Genomic DNA, 23751 nt, shown 5'->3' on the forward strand with positions numbered 1-23751 from the left:
TTGTTGATATTTCTTCCGGCAATCTTAATTCCGGCTAGGGATTCATTGTGGATTGAACTTGGGACCGACTTCCTGCAAAATAGATGCTCTGGCGCTGAGAATCTGTGGCCCTCCAGGTGTTGCTGGACTCCTGTTCTTGGCCTTTGGCGATGTTGTCAGGGTGTGTGTGGCCGCAGGCTCCCCATCCCTGGTTAACACTGACAGACAGAAGTTCCCCAGGGTGTCATGCAGGCATCTCGCCTTAGCCCTACCTGAAGAGACCATCAGGGACTGAGCCTGGCACCTCCCGCATGCCGTGCCGATGCTCTAACCACTGAGCTACAGCCTCACCACCATGCAAGAATAATAGTCCACTTGCCAAAATTGGTCTCTTCATTGTCGTCTGTGCCGCATTGGAGCAGCTCACTGCAAATATTTGCACCTGGTAAACATTTGTTCATGTGCAGCTGGCGAAACAAAGATAGGGAAGGTGTGAGTCACCAGGAGAGGTGATGCTGAAATGGAGGGCTGACCTCTGACCATTCAGCGCCTGGGTTTGCTCTTGACATTTTGATGGAGCAAAAGCAATTCTCTTACCTTTCAACAGAGGTGTGTTGGATTGAATTGCCTTTCCCCGTGATTTTAGGCACACATTTACATTTCTTTCAGTGTACTACATCCTTTCTCAAGCCCATTATGAGCATTTTAAAATATAAATTCTTCAAGATGTGAATTGAATCATGGTCCAGTATGTTGTTTGCAACAGCAGGTGGATGGAGTTCTTGAGCTGACTGTTGGAAAACTCAGGACAGAGAAAATAAAGTCCTCCTTCACGCATAGTGTGGTTAAACTGTGGAACTCCCTCCCCACAGGAGCCAGTGATGGGTGGCTATGCTCTGTCCACACAGTTGGAAGCAGCAATGCTACTGAATGCCAGTTTCTGGAAACCACCGCAGGGGCAAGTGCTCTTGTGCTCAAATCCTCTTGTGGGTTTTCCACAATGGGCATCTGGTTGACCATTGTGAGAAGAGGATGTTGAACTACATGGCTGCTGGCCTGACTCTTCAGGCTCTTCTTAAGAACCTTAAGGATTCTTATGAACATGTGTGTTCATACGAACACTAAGGAATGGGCTGTGAAAAAGCCAGTGTCTATGCCATGTGATCTCTCTTGGAATCTGTTATGCAAGGAGGCTTCTTTTTCTTTGGCGATCCCTCGTAGCCGAGTAAGATTGTCTTCCATAAACATGGTCTTAACAATGAGTCCGTAAGTGACTATGGAGGTCAATTCTGGATCCACACGTCCTTCCACAGTGGGGACATAGGTTTCCGGGCAGGAGCTGATCACGGAGTGGATTTGCCAAGCGTACTTTCCTCTTAGCACGTTTCTCCCTTGCATCCTGAGTTTGAGGGTCTTCAAAGCCCATGACGCCTTTGGTAAAGGCCATTCTCCAACTGGAGCACTCGCAGGCCGGTGTTTCCCAGTTGTCGGTGTCCGTACTACATTTTTTTTAGATTTGCCTTGAGACAGTCTTTAAACCTCTTTTGCTGACCACAAGCATTACACTTTCCATTTTTAAGTTGGGAATATAGTAGTTGTTTTGGAAGACGATCATCAGGCATCTGCACAACATGTCCAGTCCAAGGAAGTTGATGTTGAAGAAACATTGCTTCAACACTGGTGATCTTTGCTTCTTCCAGTACACTGGCATTAGTTCGCCTGTCTTCCCAAGTGATGCAAGGAGGCCCCATTGGTCACCAATGGAACACCTGCCTCTCATGCAGGAGACCCCTGGACTCAATGATCTTGGGGTGCCAAAGGGCTGCTCTCAAGCCCTGGGCTAGTCGTATAAGAAGAGCCTGCTGGATCAGGCCAATAGCCCATCTAATCCAGCATCCTGTTATCACAGTGGCCAACCTGATACCCAAATGGGAAGTCCACAAGCAGGACCTGAGTACAAGAACACTTTCTCCCCCTGTCATTTCCAGCAACTAGTATTCAGAAGCATTGCTGCCTCTGACAGTGGAGACAGAGCAGAGCCATCATGACTTGTTATTGTTTAGTCATTTAGTCGTGTCCGACTCTTCGTGATCCCACGGACCAGAGCACGCCAGGCACTCCTGTCTTCCACTGCCTCCCGCAGTTTGGTCAGACTCATGCTGGTAGCTTCGAGAACACTGTCCCACCATCTCGTCCTCTGTTGTCCCCTTCTCTTTGTGCCCTCCATCTTTCCCAACATCAGGGTCTTTTCCAGGGAGTCTTCTCTTCTCATGAGGTGGCCAAAGTCTTGGAGCCTCAGCTTCACGCTCCGTCCTTCCAGTGAGCACTCAGGGCTGATTTCCTTCAGAATGGAGAGGTTTGATCTTCTTGCAGTCCATGGGACTCTCAAGAGTCTCCTCCAGCACCAGAATTCAAAAGCATCCATTCTTCGGCGATCAGCCTTCTTTATGGTCCAGCTCTCACTTCCACACATCACTACTGGGAAAACCATAGCTTGAACTATACGGACCGTTGTTGGCAAGGTGAAGACTAGCTTCCCTGAATTGGTCTCGTTTTCTTTTTAAGCCATTAGGGCATCGGGCTGGCCACTGTGTGAAAAGGGATGTTAGGCTCTGTTTGGCCTGATCTGGCCATTGCAGAGCTCTGCTTATCTTCTTACTTAACACCCACCTCAAGTTGTCCATGCCAGCCCCCATCATGCAGACAGCAGGTTAAACTTCCTACATCTGCAGGGGATTGCCGGGTGGGAGGTACTCGTGGAATGTGATCAAGCCTGTTTTTGCACTGTGCTAAGAACATGCAGTCCCGTGCCAAAGGCAGCTGATTGTAGCACAGATCATTTTATAAGACTCTGCTGCAGCAGCTGTGAAGAAATTATTCTTAGCTGCTCTTGCATCTGCCTGTCTTGGCTGGTCAAAGCCACTTGAGAGGAAAAGCAGAGTCCTTTCCTGGTTACACTTATTAATGGGATAAAACCCTGAATAAATTGGCAATGATTCCAGTTCTTAACTCCAAAAAACATGTAACTGGGTGGTGTTGTATTTGCAGGGAGATGATCAGGCAGGCAAAAACTCAGAATGAGCTCAGGCTTGTGAGAGGGGTTGCAAATAATTTTTAAAAGTTTATTTGGCTCTGCTTGAAGCAAGAAGCGAGAGGAAGAACAAGCAAGTGGTAGGTCCTCTGCATGGAGAAGATGGATAAATACTATTGGGTGACAGAGAGAAGGTGGAACTGCTCAACACCTACCGTATTTTTCACCCTATAGGACGCACTTTTCCCCCTCCAAAAATGAAGGGGAAATGTGTGTGCGTCCTATGGGGCAAATGCAGGCACTCCATGCTTCAGGAAGCTATCTGCAAGCCTTGCGAGCAGCAGCCTGCAGCCCGAAGCACGGTGCGCGCTCCGGAGCGCACCCTGGGTTTTGGGCAGATGTCCGCAAGCCTTGCGAGCCCAACAGGAGTTCCCGCCGGGCTCCCAAGGCTTGCGGATAGCAGCCTGCTCTGGGGGCTGGGGACGGGGGAAGCTCGGGCTTCCCTCGCCCCAGCCCCGCAGCTGGGGGGGGGGGAATAAATTTTTATTTATTTATTTCCCCCCAAAAAAACTAGGTGCGCCCTATGGGCCAGTGCGCCCTATAGGGCAAAAAATACGGTACTTTGCCTCTGTCTTTACCCAAAAGAAAAGTGATGCCCAACCTGGTGTTAACGTGGTGTAAGGAGGGAGCTGCAGCCCAAGATAGGGAAAGAGGTAGTGATGGAAAACCTAGTTACTTTTAAATGAGTTCAAATCTCCAGGGCCTGATGAGCTGCATCCAGGCTTACTAAAGGAGCCTCTGGATGTAATCTCAGAGCCTCTGTCTATAATCTTGGAGGATTCTTGGAGAACAGATGAGGTTCCTGCAGACTGGAGGTGGGCAAATGTTGTCAAAGGGGGGGGGGGAGAGAAGACCCAGGTAGCTAGTGACTGGTCAGCTTGACACTGATACCAGGAAAAGTCCTACAACAGATAAACAATTGCTCTGCAAGCGCTTAGAAAAGGACCCAGCATAGGTTTCTCAAAAACAAGTCATGCCAGTCAAATCACATTTCTTTTTTGGGTGGAGTTACAAGTTTGGTGGATCAGGGAGAGGCTGTGGACATAGTGTATCTTTAAAGCCCTAAACGGCCTCGGTCCAGTATACCTGATGGAGCGTCCCCACCTCTGTCATTCTGCCCGGACACTGAGGTCCAGCGCCGAGGGCCTTCTGGCAGTTCCCTCGCTGCGAGAAGCCAAGTTACAGGGAACCAGGCAGAGGGCCTTCTCGGTGGTGGCACCCTCCCTGTGGAATGCCCTCCCACCAGATGTCAAAGAGAAGAACAACTACCAGACTTTTAGGAGACACCTGAAGGCAGCCCTGTTTAGGGAAGCTTTTAATGTTTAATAGGTTATTGTATTTTAGTGTTTTGTTGGAAGCCGCCCAGAGTGGCTGGGGAAACCCAGCCAGATGGGCGGGGTATAAATAAATTATTATTATTATTCATCATCATCATTATCATCTTGATTTTAGTAAGGCAGTCTGGCCCTGAAGATGGATGACGGAGGACACAGGGGTACCTGTTTTACCTTGTCAGCACAAGCGTTGATTTTACTTAATGCCAAACTCACAAAGGTCTTGCTTGGCAAGACCTGCCAAGTCCTGAAGTTGCATCTGCAACGTGACTTGAGTAGTTTTGTTTAATTGCTAGTGAAGAGGTTGCTGAGGATGGTAATGGGCAGGTGCATATAATCGGGTCCTGTTTTGACCTGCGGGTGCTGGACGAGGTCCTCTGAAGCCTGGCTGTGACATGAGTGGGTGGTTGGATGGCAGCCAGCAGCAGCAGGTGGCACTTAAGCTGGCAGTCTGTAGCCAGAGAGGATGGCAGAGTGCTCTGGAGCCACCTCCACAGAGAAGGGGTTGGGAGGGGGGCAGACAGACAGACAAGCTTGGGTCAAACACAGATCTACCAGACCATGGATAGTTCCAACAGGCTGTGAAGATTCCTGGCTCCAGCTCTGCTTCAGAGCTCCAGGCACTGAAAGCAAAGCTAACGCAATTCTAGGCTGCATCAACAGAAGTTGAGTGTCTAGAGTAAGGGAAGCAATGGTCCTACTCTATTCTGCCTTGGTCAGACCACACCTGTGTCCAGTTCTGGGCACCACAATTTAAGAAGGATATTGGCAAGCTGGAAGCTGTGCAGATGACAAGACAGCTGTAAGAAGTGTTTGACAGTGGAATGGGCTACTATGGGAGGTGGTGGGTTCTCTTTCCTTGGTGGTTTTTAAGCAGAGGTTGGGTGGCCATCTGTCAGGGATGCTTCAGCTGTGATTTCTGTATTGCAGACTTGATGACCCTTGGGGCAAGCCTGCGCTGGTCTACCTAAGGACATTGTTCTAAGACAGGCATGTTTAAGCCAGGCCGGTTTAATCGGGCCCCTGTGGTAGTTTATTTCCTGGGGGGGAAATCCGAAGGTCAACAGCTTCATTCTTAAAAAAAGGTCAACAACTTTGGTCGGCCCTCATGCATATTCACTTCATTTGACCCTCTTTGAAAAAAGTTTGGCCCCGCTGTTCTAAGCCTAACTGTGATAAACCTATGGGCCCTTCAGATATATTATAGGATTATTAAGCACGGTGACAGCACTCAGACCTGGTACATAGGGCAGGTGCTTAAGCGGCAACATCCTTGCTGCGCTTCTGCAAGAGAACGACCTTCCCAGCTGTTGTGTTAGCTCCACTTACCGTGACTCGCTGGGATCAAGGTAGGAGTGGGAATTCTCCCTCTCCGCTTAGCTGCTGCATTTTCAGTGCACACCTTGTCTTGGGTCTTTGTCACTGAGCGGCACATTTGTGTCACTGGGCATTAGGTACAGCGTGACATTTCAGCCAAGCAGGCTGGTTCTGCTAATCCTGAAACAGATGGCGATTGCAGAGTTCTTTGCCGAGATCAGCCAAACGATAGCTTCAATCAATAATGTGGGCTTTTTTGTTGTGCTGCAGCTGCCTCGGGGTTTGGAAATGGCTGCTTTTAGGGAGCCAGAATCATCTTCTGTGCCTCTCAGAAAGGGTGTTGCGTGGCGAGTTCCCGCCCCCCACCAGGATAAATAAAGACACGAGACACCATAATTTAAGGTTAATTGGGCGAATTAGGCCACAACTTTATTGAATTCAGGAATGAGAGGCATTGGCTTAGGCATTGGTCCTAACGACTATCCGGCTCCAGCCCATTTGCTGGAGACACGGGGAAGGGTTAACACTATATTGGGGGAGTCTCCTGCCGAGGCACGTCGACTAGGAGCTCCCCCGGGTCACCGCTCTGGGGCGTGCCTTTGGCCCCCACCTCCATAGGCTTCGGACAGGGCCACGCCCCCCGGAGTCCTTTAACGGACCACCCTTTGGTCGCTGGGGGGAGGTGATGGCGTTCCTCCCCCACACACATCCTCTTAACCCCTTCTTACCAATGCCTACTGCCAATGCCGAGAAGTTGTGACGAGTTGCTACGAGGTAGGCAAAAAACCAAAAGGCTACAAATTGCCAATTGGGAAAAATTCCTACCATGCCCCTTGCGGCGACAGACCAAAGTCCATAGCAAAGTCAAAAACCTACCTAGAGCCTACCTAAAGGGAGGGAGGGTGGGAAAACGTGGGGGCGAGCCGGCGAAAAGAGGGCGAGCCCCCTCCGTGCCGGCCCTAAACAGGGCAGGCCATGCCCCTCCAGCCAGCCAGCTGATTGGCTGGCTGGGGGGGCAGACCCGACCGGGATTCCCCTGCTCTCGCGTTTCATACTTCTTCTGTCATGGATGCCTTAGCTGAGATTCCTGCATTGCCAGGAGTTGGACTAGATGAACCCCGGGGTGTTGGGATGCGTCCGGGGAGATGGGGGCAGTTGTCAGGCCCCCAGCTGGCTCCAGCCCTCTGCCCAGCAGCCAAGCGAACTCTGGTTCTCGGAAGAGCATCAAAAATAGCGACTCAAGCCTCTGAGACCTTTAGAGACTGAGCACGCAAGCCAGCGGAGATAAGAACTCTTTGCAACAGAAGGGCAGACAGAGGCATATGTAAGCGTATTTACAAGCATTTTATTCAGCATCAGGACAAAGGAAGAACATGTCTGCTTCCCTTCGTGTCCAAACAAACAACAGAAGCAAAAGCTACGGTATATACAACTGAAGTTCCCAGCAGGCTGTGCTGGAAGTAAACAGACATGTGACATACAACACCTCCACGTTCCTGTTCTAAAGGTGGAAGGGAAAAATATCCTAACATAGGGTCCCTTCCAGCTCTACAACTCTGTGATTCTATGCAGCAAATAGTTAAACTATGGAACTCCCTGCCACAGGAGGCAGTGATGGCCACCAACTTGGATGGCTTTGAAAGAGGATCAGAGACATTCATGGAGGAGGAGAGGGCTGTCAAAGGCTAGTCGCCATGACTGCTATGTTCTACCTCCACAGTTAAGAGGCAGCAGTGCCACAATACTGGAAACCACAATGGCAGAAAGGTTGGTCTTGTGCTTGAACCCTGCTTGCTGGGGCATCTGGTTGGCCGCTATGAGAGCAGGATGCCAGACTAGATGGGCCATTTTCCAGCAGGGCTGTTCTTCTGCTGGCAGATCTGTGTGCCCTTTGGTGCTGTCAACCCTTATTTAAGGAGTCGAGGTTGCAATTCTGCATTTGCTGCAAACCAGCCTTCTTTAAAACATTTTCCTCCATCAGCTACATCCCCCCTGTGGCGGATAAACTGTGTTGTATCTGTAATAAGCTTTGACCATACAGTGGTGCCCCGCAAGACGAATGCCTCGCAAGACAGAAAACCCCCTAGACGAAAGGGTTTTCCGTTTTGGAGGTGCTTCGCAAACGAATTTCCTATGGGCTTACTTCGCAAGACGAAAATGTCTTGCGAGTTCCTGCGGGTTTTTTTCCCTCCCCCCCTTTTCCCCAAGCCGCTAAGCCGCTTATCAGCTAATCCGCTAAGCCGCTTAACAGCTGAGCCGCTAAGCCGCTAAACAGCTGATCCGCTAAGCCGCTTAACAGCTGAGCCGCTAAGCCGCTTAACAGCTGAGCCGCTAAGCCGCTTAACAGCTGAGCCGCTAAGCCGCTAAACAGCTGATCCGCTAAGCCGCTTAACAGCTGATCCGCTAAGCCCGCTAAGCCGCTGATAGCGCTAATCCGCTAAGCCGCTAATGGGCTTGCTTCGCAAGACGAAAAAACCGCAAGACGAAGAGACTCGCGGAACGGATTCTTTTCGTCTTGTGAGGCACCACTGTAGATGCCAAATGTTTGTGGTACAGTCATAGCTCAGGTTAAATGTGCTTCAGGTTGAGCGTTTTCAGGTTACGCTCCACGGCCACTTGGAAGTAACGGAATGCGTTACTTCCAGGTTTTGCCGCTCACGCATGCGCCGATGCTCAAAAGGACGTCACGCGCAGAAGCAGCGAATCTCCGCATGCGCAGATGCGGGTTGCGTTCACTTCAGGATGTGAACAGGGCTCCGAAACGGATCCCGATCGCATCCAGAGGTACCACTGTACATTCTTTTACTTGAGGGGTGGGCAACCTCAGGACCATGGGCCAAATGTGCCCTTCCAGGGCTCTCCAGGCCACAGCTCCTCTCCAGTCCTGCTTTGCATGGTACCTTAAACATTTATGCCTGCCTGGGAAGTGTGTCCTTGGACTCTGATAATGCTGGTGCCTTATGGCTTTGGGAAGCCCACCAGAATCCTTTCTTTTACTTCTCTGTCGATTGCCTGCATGACAAAAGCGAGTTCAGCTATTCTGTCAGCCGTCCCTCCTTTGTCCAATTCAGTCATTAACCAGCTAACCTTAAGAGCGGCTTTCTGTATTCATAGTTCTGGCAGCTCCTTTCAGCGCCGGAAAGATCTTTTCGATTTCTTTATCTTCACAAGAACACCCTGAGATGCAGACAAAGCTGCCAAAGGGAGAGGAGGGGGCCGGTTCAGCAGAGGCGTGTGTCACCGTAAATACACTACATTCAGCCTAAGTCGCCTGACAAATGCTTACACGGCAATACATTTGTTAGCCTCTATGGGTCCTTGTGTTCCAGCCCCGGGCAGTGGCATCACCACAGATTCCCAGTGTCCTGGCTTGGCCAGCCATACTACATATTGAGTAGGTAAAGGTAAAGGGTAAAGGGAACCCTGACCATTAGGTCCAGTCGTGTCCGAGTCTGGTGTTGCGCCGCTCATCTCGCTTTATTGGCCGAGGGAGCTGGCGTACAGCTTCCAGGTCATGTGGCCAGCATGACTAAGCCGCTTCTGGCGAACCAGAGCAGCACACGGAAACGCCGTTTACCTTCCCGTTGGAGTGGTACCTATTTATCTACTTGCACTTTGACGTGCTTTCGAACTGCTAGGTTGGCAGGAGCAGGGACCGAGCGATGGGAGCTCATTCCGTCGTGGGGATTCGAACCGCCGACCCTCTGATCGGCAAGTCCTAGGCTCTGTGGTTTAACCCACAGCGCCACCCATGTTCCTACATATCGAGTGTTGGTACTCAACTGTGTGAAGTAATGTAGGACATTGTTCTTCAACCTTAGCTCCCCAGATGTTGTTGGGACTACAACTCCCATCATCCTGTCCCATTGGCTAATCTAGCTGTGGACGATGGGAGTTGTAGTCCACATTGTCTGGAGGGCAGCAGGTGAAGGAAGCTTATTCCTCAACTTGAGAGTCCCCAGATGTTGTTGGACTATAACTCTCATCATCTTGTCTCATTCGTTGTGGGAGATGGGGTTGTAGTCTGACACCACCTGGGAACCCAAAGTTGAAGAACACAGCTTTAGGATGTCAGGATACCTAGAAGAACCTTTGGAAACTTTGCTAGGAATGTGCTCACTGTGGGAGCTGTTCAGTGGCCACGTTTTGACTCATGCTTGTTAACAGTCGTTGCCTGAGCAGTGGGGGTGATGCTTCAAACTCCTTGGGCTGCATTCAGCCAACCCACTGCGCTGGCAGAAGTCACCACAAAGATTCCCACGGGTGCAACAGGAATTCCTCTCCTCCCTCTGCCCACACTATTCCCAAATCTGTGCTGGAGGGTTGGGGGAAAACCCAAAACCATGGTCTTTCAGGTCATAGCACAGCATAGTACACCATACTGACTCTCCAATTTCCTGTCTGGAGTCAAAGGGATAGAGTGGGATACCAGTCCAAACGTGCCCCTCAAAAACAGATCTGGTTGGTAGTCCAAGTCTAGGAAAACATCAAAGGTACGCAACAGCTTATTTGGGGTGGGGGCAGCCCAGCAGTAATATCCACCAGTGCAGTCCTGCTAAGTTAATTTCTTCCAGCTGTAACCTGCTGCATAGCGTTATTCCGACAAACCAGTTACTGCAATGCAGTGTTTCAGCGGCGAGTAGATGGATGCCTGAAAGTGGTATTATGATTAATGCATGAATAATAATATATATATAAAAAACATTTTGTGTCGTTTTGGAGCCCTTAATTGTGTTCTTCCTCCTAAAGTACCTCTCCTACAACTTCAAAGTAATATGATTAGACTCGAATCCAATAACATTACCCTTTGCCTCCAGCCGCCTAGTTGGGGTGTGTGCACGCACGGTGTATTAGTCATCGGTTGAAGGTTAGCGCTCAATCATTCATTCGCTGAAAACAGAAAGACATCTGGAACCTGCTTCTGTCTTGCAAGGCTGGATCTTGGCTGAAGCTGAAAGCCTGTGTTTTGGATCTCATGGAGGAGAAAGAGTAGGCAGCGGGTGGCGGTGGCTGTGGAAAAGAGAGAAAGGATGGGATGGGGCTATCTGGAGTGTTGAATAGAATCATAGTTGGAAGGGCCCTCCAAAGATCATCTAGTCCAACCCCCTGCAGTGCAGGAATCACAGCTAAAGTTGCCCTCATAGGTGGCCATCCTACCTCTCCAAGCATCCATGTAGTCTCTGAGCCCTTGGTCTTGAGCTGGTTACCTTTCTCTCCCTTGGAAAAAGTACACAGAGCTGAAGTTGGAAGAGCAATACTCTTCCCCACTTCCTCTTCCAACTCTCTGACATTTACCCAGATCCTTTGGAAACGTGAAGTATGTGTGTTCATCCTTTTCACTCTTGGGAGTAGCGATCTACGGGAGGGGATCAAAAGTGACCGGAGGAGGCTTTGCATTCTCACAACAAATGTGCCCAGGATCTAAAAATGTTGGGTGATCCCTGCCACAAAAAATACTATTCAGCATCCCCAGATGTTGTTGGACTACAACTCCCATCACCCCCAGCTAGCAAGGCCAGAGCTCAGGGATGATGGGAGTTGTAGTCCAACAACATCTGGGGACCCACAGGTTGAGAAGCACTGCCCTAGGTCTCACGACCTCAGACAATTGCTGGAGATGTGGTGCTGTAGGGGGAGGCCTGTTCTGGGGGGGGATGCAGGATGCTTGCAAAATTCTGGGAGGTTTTAGTTCTTATGAGTACAGTCCTCAATCTGAAGTGGATCCGGAGTTCTAACCCAGTGCTTCTGGACTGTGTACCCCTTGGATACGGAGACTGAGCAAGAATTGAGCTTCCTAGTTTCAAAGGTGGCTGGGAGGCTGAGCTGGGAAAAATGAGTGACCCAGGTATAGATGGCTGGTCTGTTGGCTTCTTGTTCCTTGGAGCCGCTGAGAAAGGGGCATATGAAAAGAGAAAATGCAGAGAAGTCTGAAGACACCTGGTAAAGAGACGCAGGTGGCGCTGTGGTCTAAACCACAGAGCCTAGGGCTTGCTGATCAGAAAGTTGGCGGTTCGAATCCCCGTGATGAGGTGAGCTCCCAGCTCCTGCCAACCTAGGAGTTTGAAAGCACACCCAAAAGTGCAAGTACAGTGGTACCTCTGGATGCGAACGGGATCCGTTCCAGAGCCCCGTTTGCATCCTGAAGTGAACGCAAGCTGCGTGGGTCGTGATTCGCCACTTCTGCACATGCGCGTACGTCATTTTGAGCATCTGCACATGCACAAGCAGCGAAACCCCGAAGTAACACTCAACCCAAAGCTACTTCAACCCGAGGTATGACTGTAAATAAATAGGTACCACTCCAGCGGGAAGGTAAACGGCATTTCTGTGTGCTGCTCTGGTTTTGCCAGAAGCAGCTTAGTCATGCTGGCCACATGACCCGGATAAACTGTCTGTGGACAGACGCCGGTTCCCTCAGCCTGTAAAGCGAGATGAGCGCCGCAACCCCAGAGTTGTTTGCGACTGGACTTAACTGTCAGGGGTTCCTTTACCTTTACCTTTAAGATGTTTTGGGGATCTGCAGAGTTGGGTGGGTAGCCAAAGAGGAAGACTGCTTATTCTGTACCCAGGGGCTACTAGGATGCAAGTTATGTATTGTTATCTTTCAAACATAGAAAACTGTGCATTTAGAAAAGACATTCCAGCAGGATCTTAGCATTTGCTTCTAGTAGATCCCAGCAGCGGATTCCTTTCCAGGCGGCCAAACAGCACACGATCTTCTGCAGTGGGGTTTCATGGGGATTTGTAGCACTTGGAGCTTGCTATTCAAATGAAGATTCACCTGGCAGCATCGGAGCAGGGTTTGGGGGTGCAAGGAAGGCCCCTCCCCTATGGATCTCATGCGTGTGACTCCACTTTTCCTCCTACACAGCTAGAGGCAGACTTCGAAACTTATAGAAGGCAATATAAAAACCAATTAAAAGCGTAAGAGTACAATATGAACTCACTCGGCTGAAATAGCAAAATTACGAGTCTGATAAGAGCAGGCCTGTTCCCCCAAAGCCACTGCAAAATGATGGGCTTTGTGCCTCTCCCTTAAAAAGAGATGTCTGTAGAGCACCTCTATTACTGATTGTTCTCATGGAGGTAATCCTGGCAAGTTTATGAGGAATATCGGAGTTCCCTGGGTTGCAATTTTAAAAATGATTTACAGTGAGCTAAACCATACGTGGGTCATATTCCCAAAATTGTCGCGAAGTGGTTGCATGTTCCTAATAGTTCAGTTTGCACATATAATGACAAACCTCCTGGTATGTTCCAGCCTTTTTGGGCGACAGTTCTCAGCAGCCCTGGCCGATAAGGCTGTGTGATGCTGATGGGAGTTGTAGTCCAAAACAGCTGGATGGCACTCGGTGGGGGTTGTTATTACCCGCCCTTCACCCTAAAGTCCCTGGGTAGGTTACAGTGATTCAAAACACAGCATTAAAACAATTTAAAACAACTGTGTGGTTGCTGGACTGCCTCTCCTGGTATGCCCTATGGAGGACCTTAAGGTCCATAAATAAAACAACACTCTAGAAGCCCGGGGCCCTAAGGAAGTCAGATTAGCTTCAACCAGAGTCAGGGCCTTTTCAACACTGGCCCCAGCCTGGTGGAACGCTCTGTCTCATGAGACCAGGGCCCTGCGGGATCTGATTCTCTCCGCGGGGCCTGCAAGACAGAGCTGTTCCGCCTGGCCTTTGGTTTGGACTCAGTCTGACCCTTATGTTTCCTTCCCTTCATGTGATCTATGAGCTATTTTTTAAAATGAGGCTGCATTTTAAATAGCATTTTAACTTGCATTTTCCCCCATTATGTTTTTACTGTAATTTTCCTTGTGTTAGCTGCCCTGAGCCCGGCTCTGGCTGGGGAGGGTGGGGTATAAGTAAATTATTATTATTATTATTATTATTTTATTAGTTACAAGTAGGTAGCCGTGTTGGTCTGCCGTAGTCGAAAGAAAATAAAAAAATCCCTTCCAGTAGCACCTTAGTGACCAACTAAGTTTGTTATTGGTATGAGTTTTCGTGTGCATGCACACTTCTTGCTGCTTGTTGTCGCATTAGCAGCACCAAAGTGGAGGTCCTGGGCTTCCCCCTCTCGGCCTCTCTGATGTGTTCCAAAGGAAAGCAGAGCGAGACATTTGACACCAGTTTGGCTGCAGGAGTTGCTGGAAGGAGGCGTACAAGGCTCCATCCAACCCCCTTAGGGACTCGACCCTGGATTTGTGTTGGGTTCACTCCTGAGCCTTTCCTCCCCCTAAAGATATTTAGAGGTTTAGGAAAGAGCTTTCCTTCTCCCAGATGGGCTGCCTTCCCAGGCACAAAAACAGGGTTGCTTCTAACATTATCGGGGGGGGAACAATGCTGTCCAGGGTTGTAAAGACTGCGGAGAGAATACTTGGGTGCACTCTTCCCACCTTGCATCAAATCTACATTTCCAGGTGCCATAAGAAAGCTGAAGAGATAGCGCATGATAGTGCGCACCCTGGAAATGATCTATTTCAGCTTCTGCCTTCTGGAAGAAGGTACAGGGTTATAAAGACTAGGACTAGCCCCCCGAGAAACAGTTTCTACCCAAATGCGATTTTGGTTTTAAACGCAGTGTAAGGAGTCTCTATGGGAGTATATTGTATTTAAAAATGGGGTATCAGAGTTTTTAGGGGATAACCAGGCTGGGATAGCTGGGATAGCAGGCTTGTTGGTTTGTGAATGTTTGATGTAGATTTTTAAATATCGTTGTTCTGTATGGGACAATGACAATAAGGATGATCGTATCTCATCGTATACATGTCAGGTGATAAAGGCCAGGCTAAAGAGCTGTGTCTTCAGCTTTCACCAAAAGCTGTAGAGTGATGGTGTCGGGTACTGTGAGGGGGGAAAGTATTTGATCCCCTGCTAAATTTGCCCATTTGCCCTCTGACGAAGAAATGACCAGTCCATACTTTTAATGGTAGGTTTATTGTAGCTGTGAGAGACAGAATAACAGGAAAAACCTCAGAAACCCAAAAGACAGAGAATGCCCATTCCTGGCCATCGGCACCCTGAACTTCTGAGCACAGCGGAACTGCCAAGAGGGCCCCTTCTGCTGAACTTAACACCCAAGAGGATCTCTAGGTTGGTGAAGGCTGCACTGAACCATGTGGGACTTCCCCTCCCCTCTTCCACAAAATCTGTTCTTTCCCCAGCCCTCTGGAGCAGATATTACAACAACAACAACAACAACAACAACAACAACAACAACAACAACAACAACAACAACAACAACAACAACAATAATTTATTATTTATACCCCACCCATCTAGCTGAGTTTCCCCAGCTACTCTGGGCGGCTCCCAATCGAGTGTTAAAAACAATACAGCATTAAATATTAAAAACTTCCCTAAACAGAGCTGCCTTCAGATGTCTTTTAAAGATAAGATAGCTGCTTATTTTCTTCACATCTGAAGGGAGGGTGTTCCACAGGGCGGGTGCCACCACCGAGAAGGCCCTCTGCTTGGTTCCCTGTAACCTCACTTCTTGCAATGAGGGAACCGCCAGAAGGTCCTCAGAGCTGGACCTCAGTGTCCGGGCTGAATGAATGGAGGTGGAGACGCTCCTTCAGGTATACAGGACTGTGGCCATTTAGGGCATGAAAGGTCAGCCCCAACACTTTGAATTGTGCTCGGAAACATACTGGGAGCTAATGCAGATCTCTGAGGACCGGTGTTATGTGGTCCCAGCAGCCACTCCCAGTCACCAGTCTAGCTGCCGTATTCTGGATTAATTGCAGTTTCTGGGTCACCTTCAAAGTTAGCCCCACGTAGAGAGCATTGCAGTAGTCCAAGCGGGAGATAACCAGAGCATGCACCACTCTGGTGAGACAGACTGAGGGCAGGTAGGGTCTCATACTGCGTACCAGATGGAGCTGGTAGACAGCTGCCCTGGACACAGAATTGACCTGCGCCTCCATGGACAGCTGTGAGTCCAAAATGACTCCCAAGCTGCGCACCTGGTCCTTCAGGGGCACAGTTGCCCCATTCAGGACCAGGGAGTCCCCCACACCTGCCCACCCTGTCCCCCAAAAACAGTACATGGAGAGGATGTGGTAGTCCCACTGTGCAGGTGGAAGTCTTTGCACTAACTGTCAGTATCTTGTTTTGTACGTCCAAAATGAAAAAAATAGACCTGCGGAGTACGTTTAATTCTTCTGCGGAACAGGATGTACAAAGCAGCCTCGGCAAACGTAGGGGCATCTTTTTCAAAAAGAAAAATGCCCAAGAAGATACCCTCCCTCTCCACAGCCTTTCCATGAGATCGAATTTCAAAACGTTCTCCGAAGCCACAGCCATCTGCTGGTGAGATCGGCTGCCAGCCTGTCCGTCAGCGAAAGCTGTCTGCTTACAGGGCGCCAAGATGATGGGGGATTTGTATTGTAATCAGGCGGTTCTGAACGCGGATCCGTCACAATTGTCATAAACACAATTTGCCAACCATATGCTGCGAACCCAACCGTTAACAACGAGCGCCAGCCTTGCCAGTTGTGACACGTCTCCTGTTTGGGGGCTCTTTGTTTTTTGGACTGTAATATTAACCACCTTGGCTTAATGTAGCAGAGACCTCACTTATATTTTTCTCTTCTGCATCCCTTCCTAACCCCAACCCCAACCCCTGTCTCTAATCCACAGATACTCTGAGCGAAGCCTTACAAAGTGCATTGGCATAACTATAGAGACCCGGCCAGATTACTGCCTGAAACGGCACTTGAGCGATATGTTGTCCTATGGCTGCACAAGGCTGGAGATTGGCGTGCAGAGTGTCTATGAGGATGTGGCCAGAGACACCAACAGGTAAGGAGAGGGGGCTTGCAAAGGGGGCTTTCAAAGGGGACATCATTGCTCCTTCTCGCTGAACTTGAGATCGGGTAGCAGGGTCTACCAGAAGCTTTTTAATACTCACATTGGTGTGATACCCAAGCAAAACACAGTTCAAAGGCACAGCAAATGCTACACATGGCTGCACCAGTGATCCCACAAAAAATCATAGAGTAGGAAGGGGTCCCAAGGGTCATTCAGCCCAACCCCTATCAATGCAGGAATCACAGCTAAAGAGTCCCTGACAGATGGCCATCCAATCTCTGCTTGGAAACTTCCAGTGAAGGAGAGTCCACAGCTCTTACCCGCAGAAAGTTCTATTAGGGAAAAAAAATATTCATTTTTCTTTTTCATTCATTACATACATCTCAATTTCTTAATATTTACTATATATTCCTCCCTCCCTCCCCTCCAGGGCTTCCCCCAACTTCCGCTTCTGGTTTGTCTCTCTTTTCACCCACTTTGCTACCTCCTAACAGAAAAAGTTGTTAATGGCATAACACCAAGCCTAAAAAGATAAAAATAAAAGTGAATACACCACCCTATTTCACAATTTTCTAAACATTTTCTAATACTAGTAATGTGAATGTTTATTTAAATCCTGCCATCAAGTCTATTGGCTTTCTTTGTTTCTGCAAATATAATATAAATAGTTCCCATTCTTTTTCAAAGTCTCTCTTGTCTTTTTCTCTTTGTCTGTCGGTCGTTTTTGCCAGTTCTGCATAGTTCATCAACTTCTCTTGCCATTGTCCTTTAGTTGGTATTTCTCCAGTCTTCCAATTTTGTGCAGTCAACATTATTGCTGCTATAGTGGCATACAGTGGTGCCTCGCAAGACGAAAATAATCCGTTCTGCGAGTCTCTTCGTCTAGCGGTTTTTTCGTCTTGCGAAGCAACCCTATTAGCGGCTTAGCGCTATTGGCGGCTTAGCGGCTATTAAAGGCTTAGCGGCTAAAAGGCTATTAGCGGCTTAGAAAAAGGGGGGGGCGAAAAACATCGCAAGATTCGCAAGACGTTTTCGTCTTGCGAAGCAAGCCCATAGGGAAATTCGTCTTGCAAAGCGCATCGAAAAACGGAAAACCCTTTCGTCTAGCGGGTTTTTCGTCTTGCGAGGCGTTCGTCTTGCGGGGCACCACTGTACATAAATAAAGTCCTCATTTCTTTTGGTATGTTTTGGCCTAAAATACCTCGCAAAAAGGCTTCTGGGTTTTTTTACAAAAGTTATTTTCAACATTTTCTTCAATTCATTGTATATCATTTCCCAGTAGGCTTTTACCTTTTTACAATCCCACCACGTATGATAAAACGTACCTTCTGTTTCACATCTCCAACACTCTTTCTTTTCGTTTTTATACATTTTTGCAAATTTAACCGGTGATAGATAGAAAGTTCTTTTTAAGTTTTAGTCGGAATCTCCTTTCTTGTAACTTGAAGCCATTGCTTCGGGTCCTACCCTTTGGAACAGCAGGATACAAGCTTCCATGTGACAGCCTTCCAGAGATCTCTCTAACCTGAAAAACCCAAATATTGCAACCTTTCCTCATAACAGGAGCTGGTCCAGCCACATGGTGATTTTGGCTGCCCTTTTCTGAAGCTTTTTTCCACCACAGAGCCCCCAAAAGTAAAGGAAATAAGGATTATAAAACGTACGCAGGAAGGCGTTAGTCATAATAACACTGAATTAATTAACGATAAGGTAGCTTGGTTTGTTTTTTTGCTGCACATTGACCAAATTCCTGGGCTAAAACTCTCCGCGGAATGGCAACGGACAAGATTAGTTCTGCCACGCCACGGAGGGTGGAATTGGCATGTGTCCGCCGCGTCCTTTGTATTCCGGGAAGATGCAGTTCAGAAAAACGGAAGCGGATTTGTTCACTTTCTCAGAGTCCAAGAAAGAGATAAAGTGTGTTTGATGAAGTGGAAACACTCCCTCCTCTTGGATAATAGCCTGTTGATTGGGAAAGAAAGGAGTCCTTGCTAGAAAAGCTGATTGAGCGGCCATCAGTGGGCCAAAGGCAGCATTGAAGAAGGAGCTCACCCCTAGTGACGGAACTGGCCTACATTGTGTGCCACAAGCTATGAGGCAGGAGTGGAGAACCTCAGCCCCAGGGATCAGATGCGGCCCTCCAGGCATCTCTTTCCGGCCCCAGGCTGCCCCCTGCCCCCATCCCTGCTCAGGCGCTTTTGCCAGGACAGGACATGCAGGACGTGTAAAGATGCACGCAGGTAAATTCTGGAACTCGCTCCCAAAGGTGGCACTGGAGGGCACCAACATAGAGGATTGGGCAAATTCTTGGAGGAGGAAAGGTCTGTCTATGCCATGGGTAGGCAAACTAAGGCCCAGCCGGGGGCTGGATCCAGCCCAGTCGCCTTCTAAATCCGTCCTGCGGACAGTCTGGGAATCAGCATGTTTTTACATGAGTAGAATGTGCCCTTTTATTTAAAATGCATCTCTGGGTTATTTGTGGGGTCTGCCTGCTGTTTTCACATGAGTTGAATGTGTGCTTTTATTTAAAACGCATCTCTGGGTTATTTGTGGGGCATTGGAATTCGTTCTTCTTCTTTCCCCCCAAAATATAGTCCGGCCCCCCCACAAGGTCTGAGGGACAGTGGACCGGCCCCCTGCTGAAAAAGTTTTGCTGACCTCTGGTCTATGACCACGAATCTTCTGCAGCTTCCAGCAACTGGTGTTGTGGATCATTGCAGCTTCCAATTGTGGAGGCAGAACATAGCCATTATGGTTTTGGGGAACTCAATAGAGTTAAATTCTGTCAATGGAGCAGTATTACAGTGAGAAGGACAAAGGCATTCATTCCCACCAGCGTGGAATGGAACAAGCCCCATCACCCACACGTGTCCATCCGGGGGCGGGGTATGAAAGTGTGAAAGTATGAAAGAGGCCCCAAACAGGAGACGTGTCACTACCTGCCCGCGGACTGTCTCGCCAGAGTGGTGCAGGCTCTAGTTATCTCCCGCTTGGACTACTGCAATGCGCTCTACGTGGGGCTGCCTTTGAAGGTGACTCGGAAACTACAGCTAATCCAGAATGCGGCAGCTAGACTGGTGACTGGGGGCGGCCGCCGAGACCACATAACACCGGTCTTGAAAGACCTACATTGGCTCCCAGTACGTTTCCGAGCACAATTCAAAGTGTTGGTGTTGACCTTTAAAGCCCTAAACGGCCTCGGCCCAGTATACCTGAAGGAGCGTCTCCACGCCCATCGTTCTGCCTGGACGCTGAGGTCCAGTGCCGAGGGCCTTCTGGCGGTTCCCTCATTGCGAGCAGCAAAGCTACAGGGAACCAGGCAGAGGGCCTTTTCGGTAGTGGCGCCCGCCCTGTGGAACGCCCTCCCATCAGATGTCAAAGCGATAAACAACTACTTGACATTCAGAGGACATCTTAAGGCAGCCCTGTTCAGGGAAGTTTTTAATGTATGATATTTTTGTGTTTTCTGGTTTCTATGGAAGCCGCCCAGAGTGGCTGGGGAAACCCAGCCAGATGGGCGGGGTACAAATAAATTATTATTATTATTATTATTATTATTATTATTATTATTATTATTATTATTGGCCTTCACACAGTGACTGGCACACCATCTCTCAGTTGTGCTGTTAGTCCCCTAACTCTCCCCTCAAGCTTACCCCCCTGCCGCTGGTTCCCTCAACCAGTGGGCATAGCTGTCAACTTTTTCCTTTTTTTAAAGGGAAATTCCCTTATTCCGAATAGGATTCCTCGCAAGCAAAGGAAAAAGTTGACAGCTATGCCAGTGGGATGTTTAGCCTCACACTCTTCTTGCCCTGATGGGACAACCCCCTTCAAAAGGAGAATAATTTTTCTTTATGTAAATTTAAGTGAGTGTATGGATTTAGTTTTGTTTATTTATTGCATTTATATGCCCCCTTTTCCTCCAGAGAGCTCAACATGGTTCCCTTCCTCCCCATTTTACTCCCACAACATCCTGTGAGGTATGTTGGCCTGAGGGACAGCAACCTTAATCCTAGGTTGCTTTGTGGGGATTCAAACCCTGGTCTCCCTCCCAGTTCCTAGCCTAACACTCCCAGCTGTTAAATCACACAGGATTTAGTTTGGATATTTCCACTGAAGAGCATATTTTTATTTATGAAGCTGCCGTGCCTTTTCTGCCTACGCAAGATTGCCGAATAACAACTTTATCATAATTCAGGCATATAAAATGCAGCACCTTTGAAAAACCAGTTAAGCATGGAAATATTGAGAAATGGCAAGGCATAAAATGGAAATGGGAAGAATATACAGAGCTGAAGAGAATGTCTTAAGGGAGAACTCGGGGAAGGTGGGCCGGGACAGCTTTGATAAGCCCCCCAAGTTGTTGACAGCAGGTAGAGGTCCCTCCTGACCCATGTTGTTGTTGTTTAGTCGTGTCCAACTCTTCGTGACCCCCTGGACCAGAGCACGCCAGGCACTCCTATCTTCCACTGCCTCCCGCAGTTTGGTCAAACTCATGCTGGTAGCTTCAAGAGCACTGTCCCACCATCTCGTCCTCTGTCGTCCCCTTCTCCTTGTGCCCTCCATCTTTCCCAACATCAGGGTCTTTTCCAGGGAGTCTTCTCTTCTCATGAGGTGGCCAAAGTCTTGGAGCCTCAGCTTCAGGATCTGTCCTTCCAGTGAGCACTCAGGGCTGATTTCCTTCAGAATGGAGAGGTTTGATCTTCTTGCAGTCCATGGGGCTCTCAAGAGTCTCCTCCAGCACTAGAATTCAAAAGCATCAATTCTTCGGCGATCAGCCTTCTTTATGGTCCAGCTCTAGCTCTCTCCAATAATAAAAATCTCAAGGTTAGATTACTCCTTCACATTATACCTGGGGCTGCCTCTGAAGACAGCTAGGAAACTTCAGCTGATACAGAATTCAGCGACCAGGTTCCTCACAGGACAAGACAGTTCAAGCATACAACACAATGATGCCACAACTGAACTGCACCAGCTGCCATTTAATTTCCAGGCCCAATTCAAAGTGCTTTTTTTTAAACCTATAAAGCCTTAAACGGTACCGCAGTACCCCAAAGACTGCTTCTCCCCATATGAACTGACCTGGTCCTGTGATCATTATTCTTTGTGACTGCCTCTGCAAGATGTCTGGAGGGTGGCAACATGAGGTCCAGCGCCGAGGGCCTTCTGGCAGTTCCCTCATTTCGAGAAGCAAAGCTACAGGGAACCAGGCAGAGGGTCTTCTCGGTGGTGGCACCCGCCCTGTGGAACGCCCTCCCACCAGATGTCAAGGAGATAAACAACTACCTGACATTTAGAAGACATCTGAAGGCAGCCCTGTTCAGGGAAGTTTTTTATGTGTGACATTTTAATGTATTTTTAATCTTTGTTGGTAGCCACCCAGAGTGGCTGGGGAAGCCCAGCCAGATGGGCAGGGTATAAATTTATTATTATTATATTTATTTATTTATTTATTATTTATTATTATTATTATCCCCACTTCCCCATCTTGTACCCGGGCCTTTATCTATCTGCCTCTTTCATATGACTGCAGTCGCTGACCCCCACCCCTTGTGGTTCGCCCCACTGACCATCACTGGGCAGCCCCATGCCTGCAGAGTGCCTGGCTTCTCTCTCCCCATCCCCAAACACTCCCTCAGGGTGGGTAGAATCTTCTTGGCCTGCCTTGTTGGGCTAATTCGCACATGTCACCTATACCAAATCACCAGCAAATGAGTGTTCATAATTAGTCTTGGAGAGAAGAAGCCTCAGCTCAGAAGGGTAAGGAGCAAACGAGCTCACATCCTTTTTCTTTCCCTGCTATTCTGGCACCCGTCATTGCTGCTAAGATTTTCCTTCATTGCTGCCCACACCGTATCCAGCTTTGTCTCCCACCACCACCACAGAAACTCGCTCTCAGGACAGATGAGGTCAGTGGCAGCCAATTCACACTGTCCCGCCTGCGCCAAATTGCTGCTAAGTCTGTCCAAAGAAACAGAAGCCTTGTGCAGGATCCGCAGCTGCGAAGGGCAAGGGAGCAAGATGTTTGCGTCTCACTTCTGTGCCTTTGATGGCCAGGCTTCTGGCACCTCTGCTGCTGCGAAAAAGGCGTTTCTTCTTGCCGGTATGAAAAGCCTCCGTTCCTGCCTTTGTTTACTTAACAACCTGTGCACTTACCATTTTGTGAGTGTTTCCATTTGAACAGGTACCTTCCCCTTTCCTTTTTTAAACACCCCTAAGGCTGCAGGCGCCAACGAGTGAGCAGAGAACTTTGCTCAGGAAGGCACAGTCATTTCCAAGCGCTGCATTGTCCCGTGCATTGCTTGTGTATTGTAACAATACAGTAGGGGAAGGGTAATAGCTCAGTGGTGGAACATCTAGCGTAAGGCAGTTTCCTATTTTTATTTTTAAAAACCCTCTTGCATCACAATCACTGCCCTCTGGAAGGTTCAGAATACGGGGAGCAAAGAACTCCAGGTGGAAAGATGTTGTTGATGGTCTCCGTCTGGCTCAAGAGACAATGGAGAGTGCCTCCAGGGGTGAATTCAAGCCGCTGGAGAATCGCATCACCTGCTGTAGCTGCAGAGACCTGTATCTCATGACTGCTGCCTCCCACATTGTTTTTGCTGCATTAGCAACACTGAAGTGACCTCCCCAGGGTGCAAGCTGGGCAGTGTGGATGGCTCCCCAGACGGCAAGCCCCCCCCATAGGGTCTAAAGGAATTATTTTTATTTATGTTTATCTAAAAATAATTCTGAACCTCTTTGTGTACAGAACCTCTCTTAAGTGGTGTACTGAAATATAGGATTTAGACCTTTAAAATACCTCCTTTAAAGTCAGTTCCAAAAGTGTCCCCTAGCACAGAAAAAGAACACACATTTGGTAAGTTAAAAATGGTTTACAGTGGTACCTCAGGTTACATACGCTTCAGGTTACAGACTCCGCTAACACAGAAATAGTACCTCGGGTTAAGAACTTTGCTTCAGGATGAGAACAGAAATCGTGCTCCGGTGGCGCGGCGGCAGCAGGAGGCCCCATTAGCTAAAGCGGTGCTTAACCCGAGGTACCACTGTATTTACAAACTCTCCAAATGTCAGATTCTTGTGCTTTTCCATGCAGCATTCAGAAAAATTGCGCAGGAGGTAAAACTTGGTTTAGTTCCAAAGTGGTGGAAGTGTTTAAATTATTTGTATGGGAACTCAAGAGTAGCTTGTGAGAGCCATGCGGTCTAAA

At 48.6% G+C, this 23751-nt stretch overlaps 1 protein-coding gene across 1 annotated transcript in view; it reads left to right on the top strand.

The window, feature by feature from the left end:
- ELP3 (elongator acetyltransferase complex subunit 3) overlaps window positions 1–23751 on the top strand; it is a 125035-nt gene that overhangs the window by 27419 nt on the left and 73865 nt on the right. Inside the window, exon 8 of the mRNA XM_081904108.1 lies at window positions 16368–16529. Within this exon, the coding sequence (XP_081760234.1) occupies window positions 16368–16529 (162 nt within the window). The remainder of the gene's footprint in view (window positions 1–16367; window positions 16530–23751) is intronic.

This window comes from Podarcis melisellensis, assembly GCF_964234715.1.
Source record: "Podarcis melisellensis genome assembly, chromosome: 3".
NCBI lineage: Eukaryota > Metazoa > Chordata > Lepidosauria > Squamata > Lacertidae > Podarcis > Podarcis melisellensis.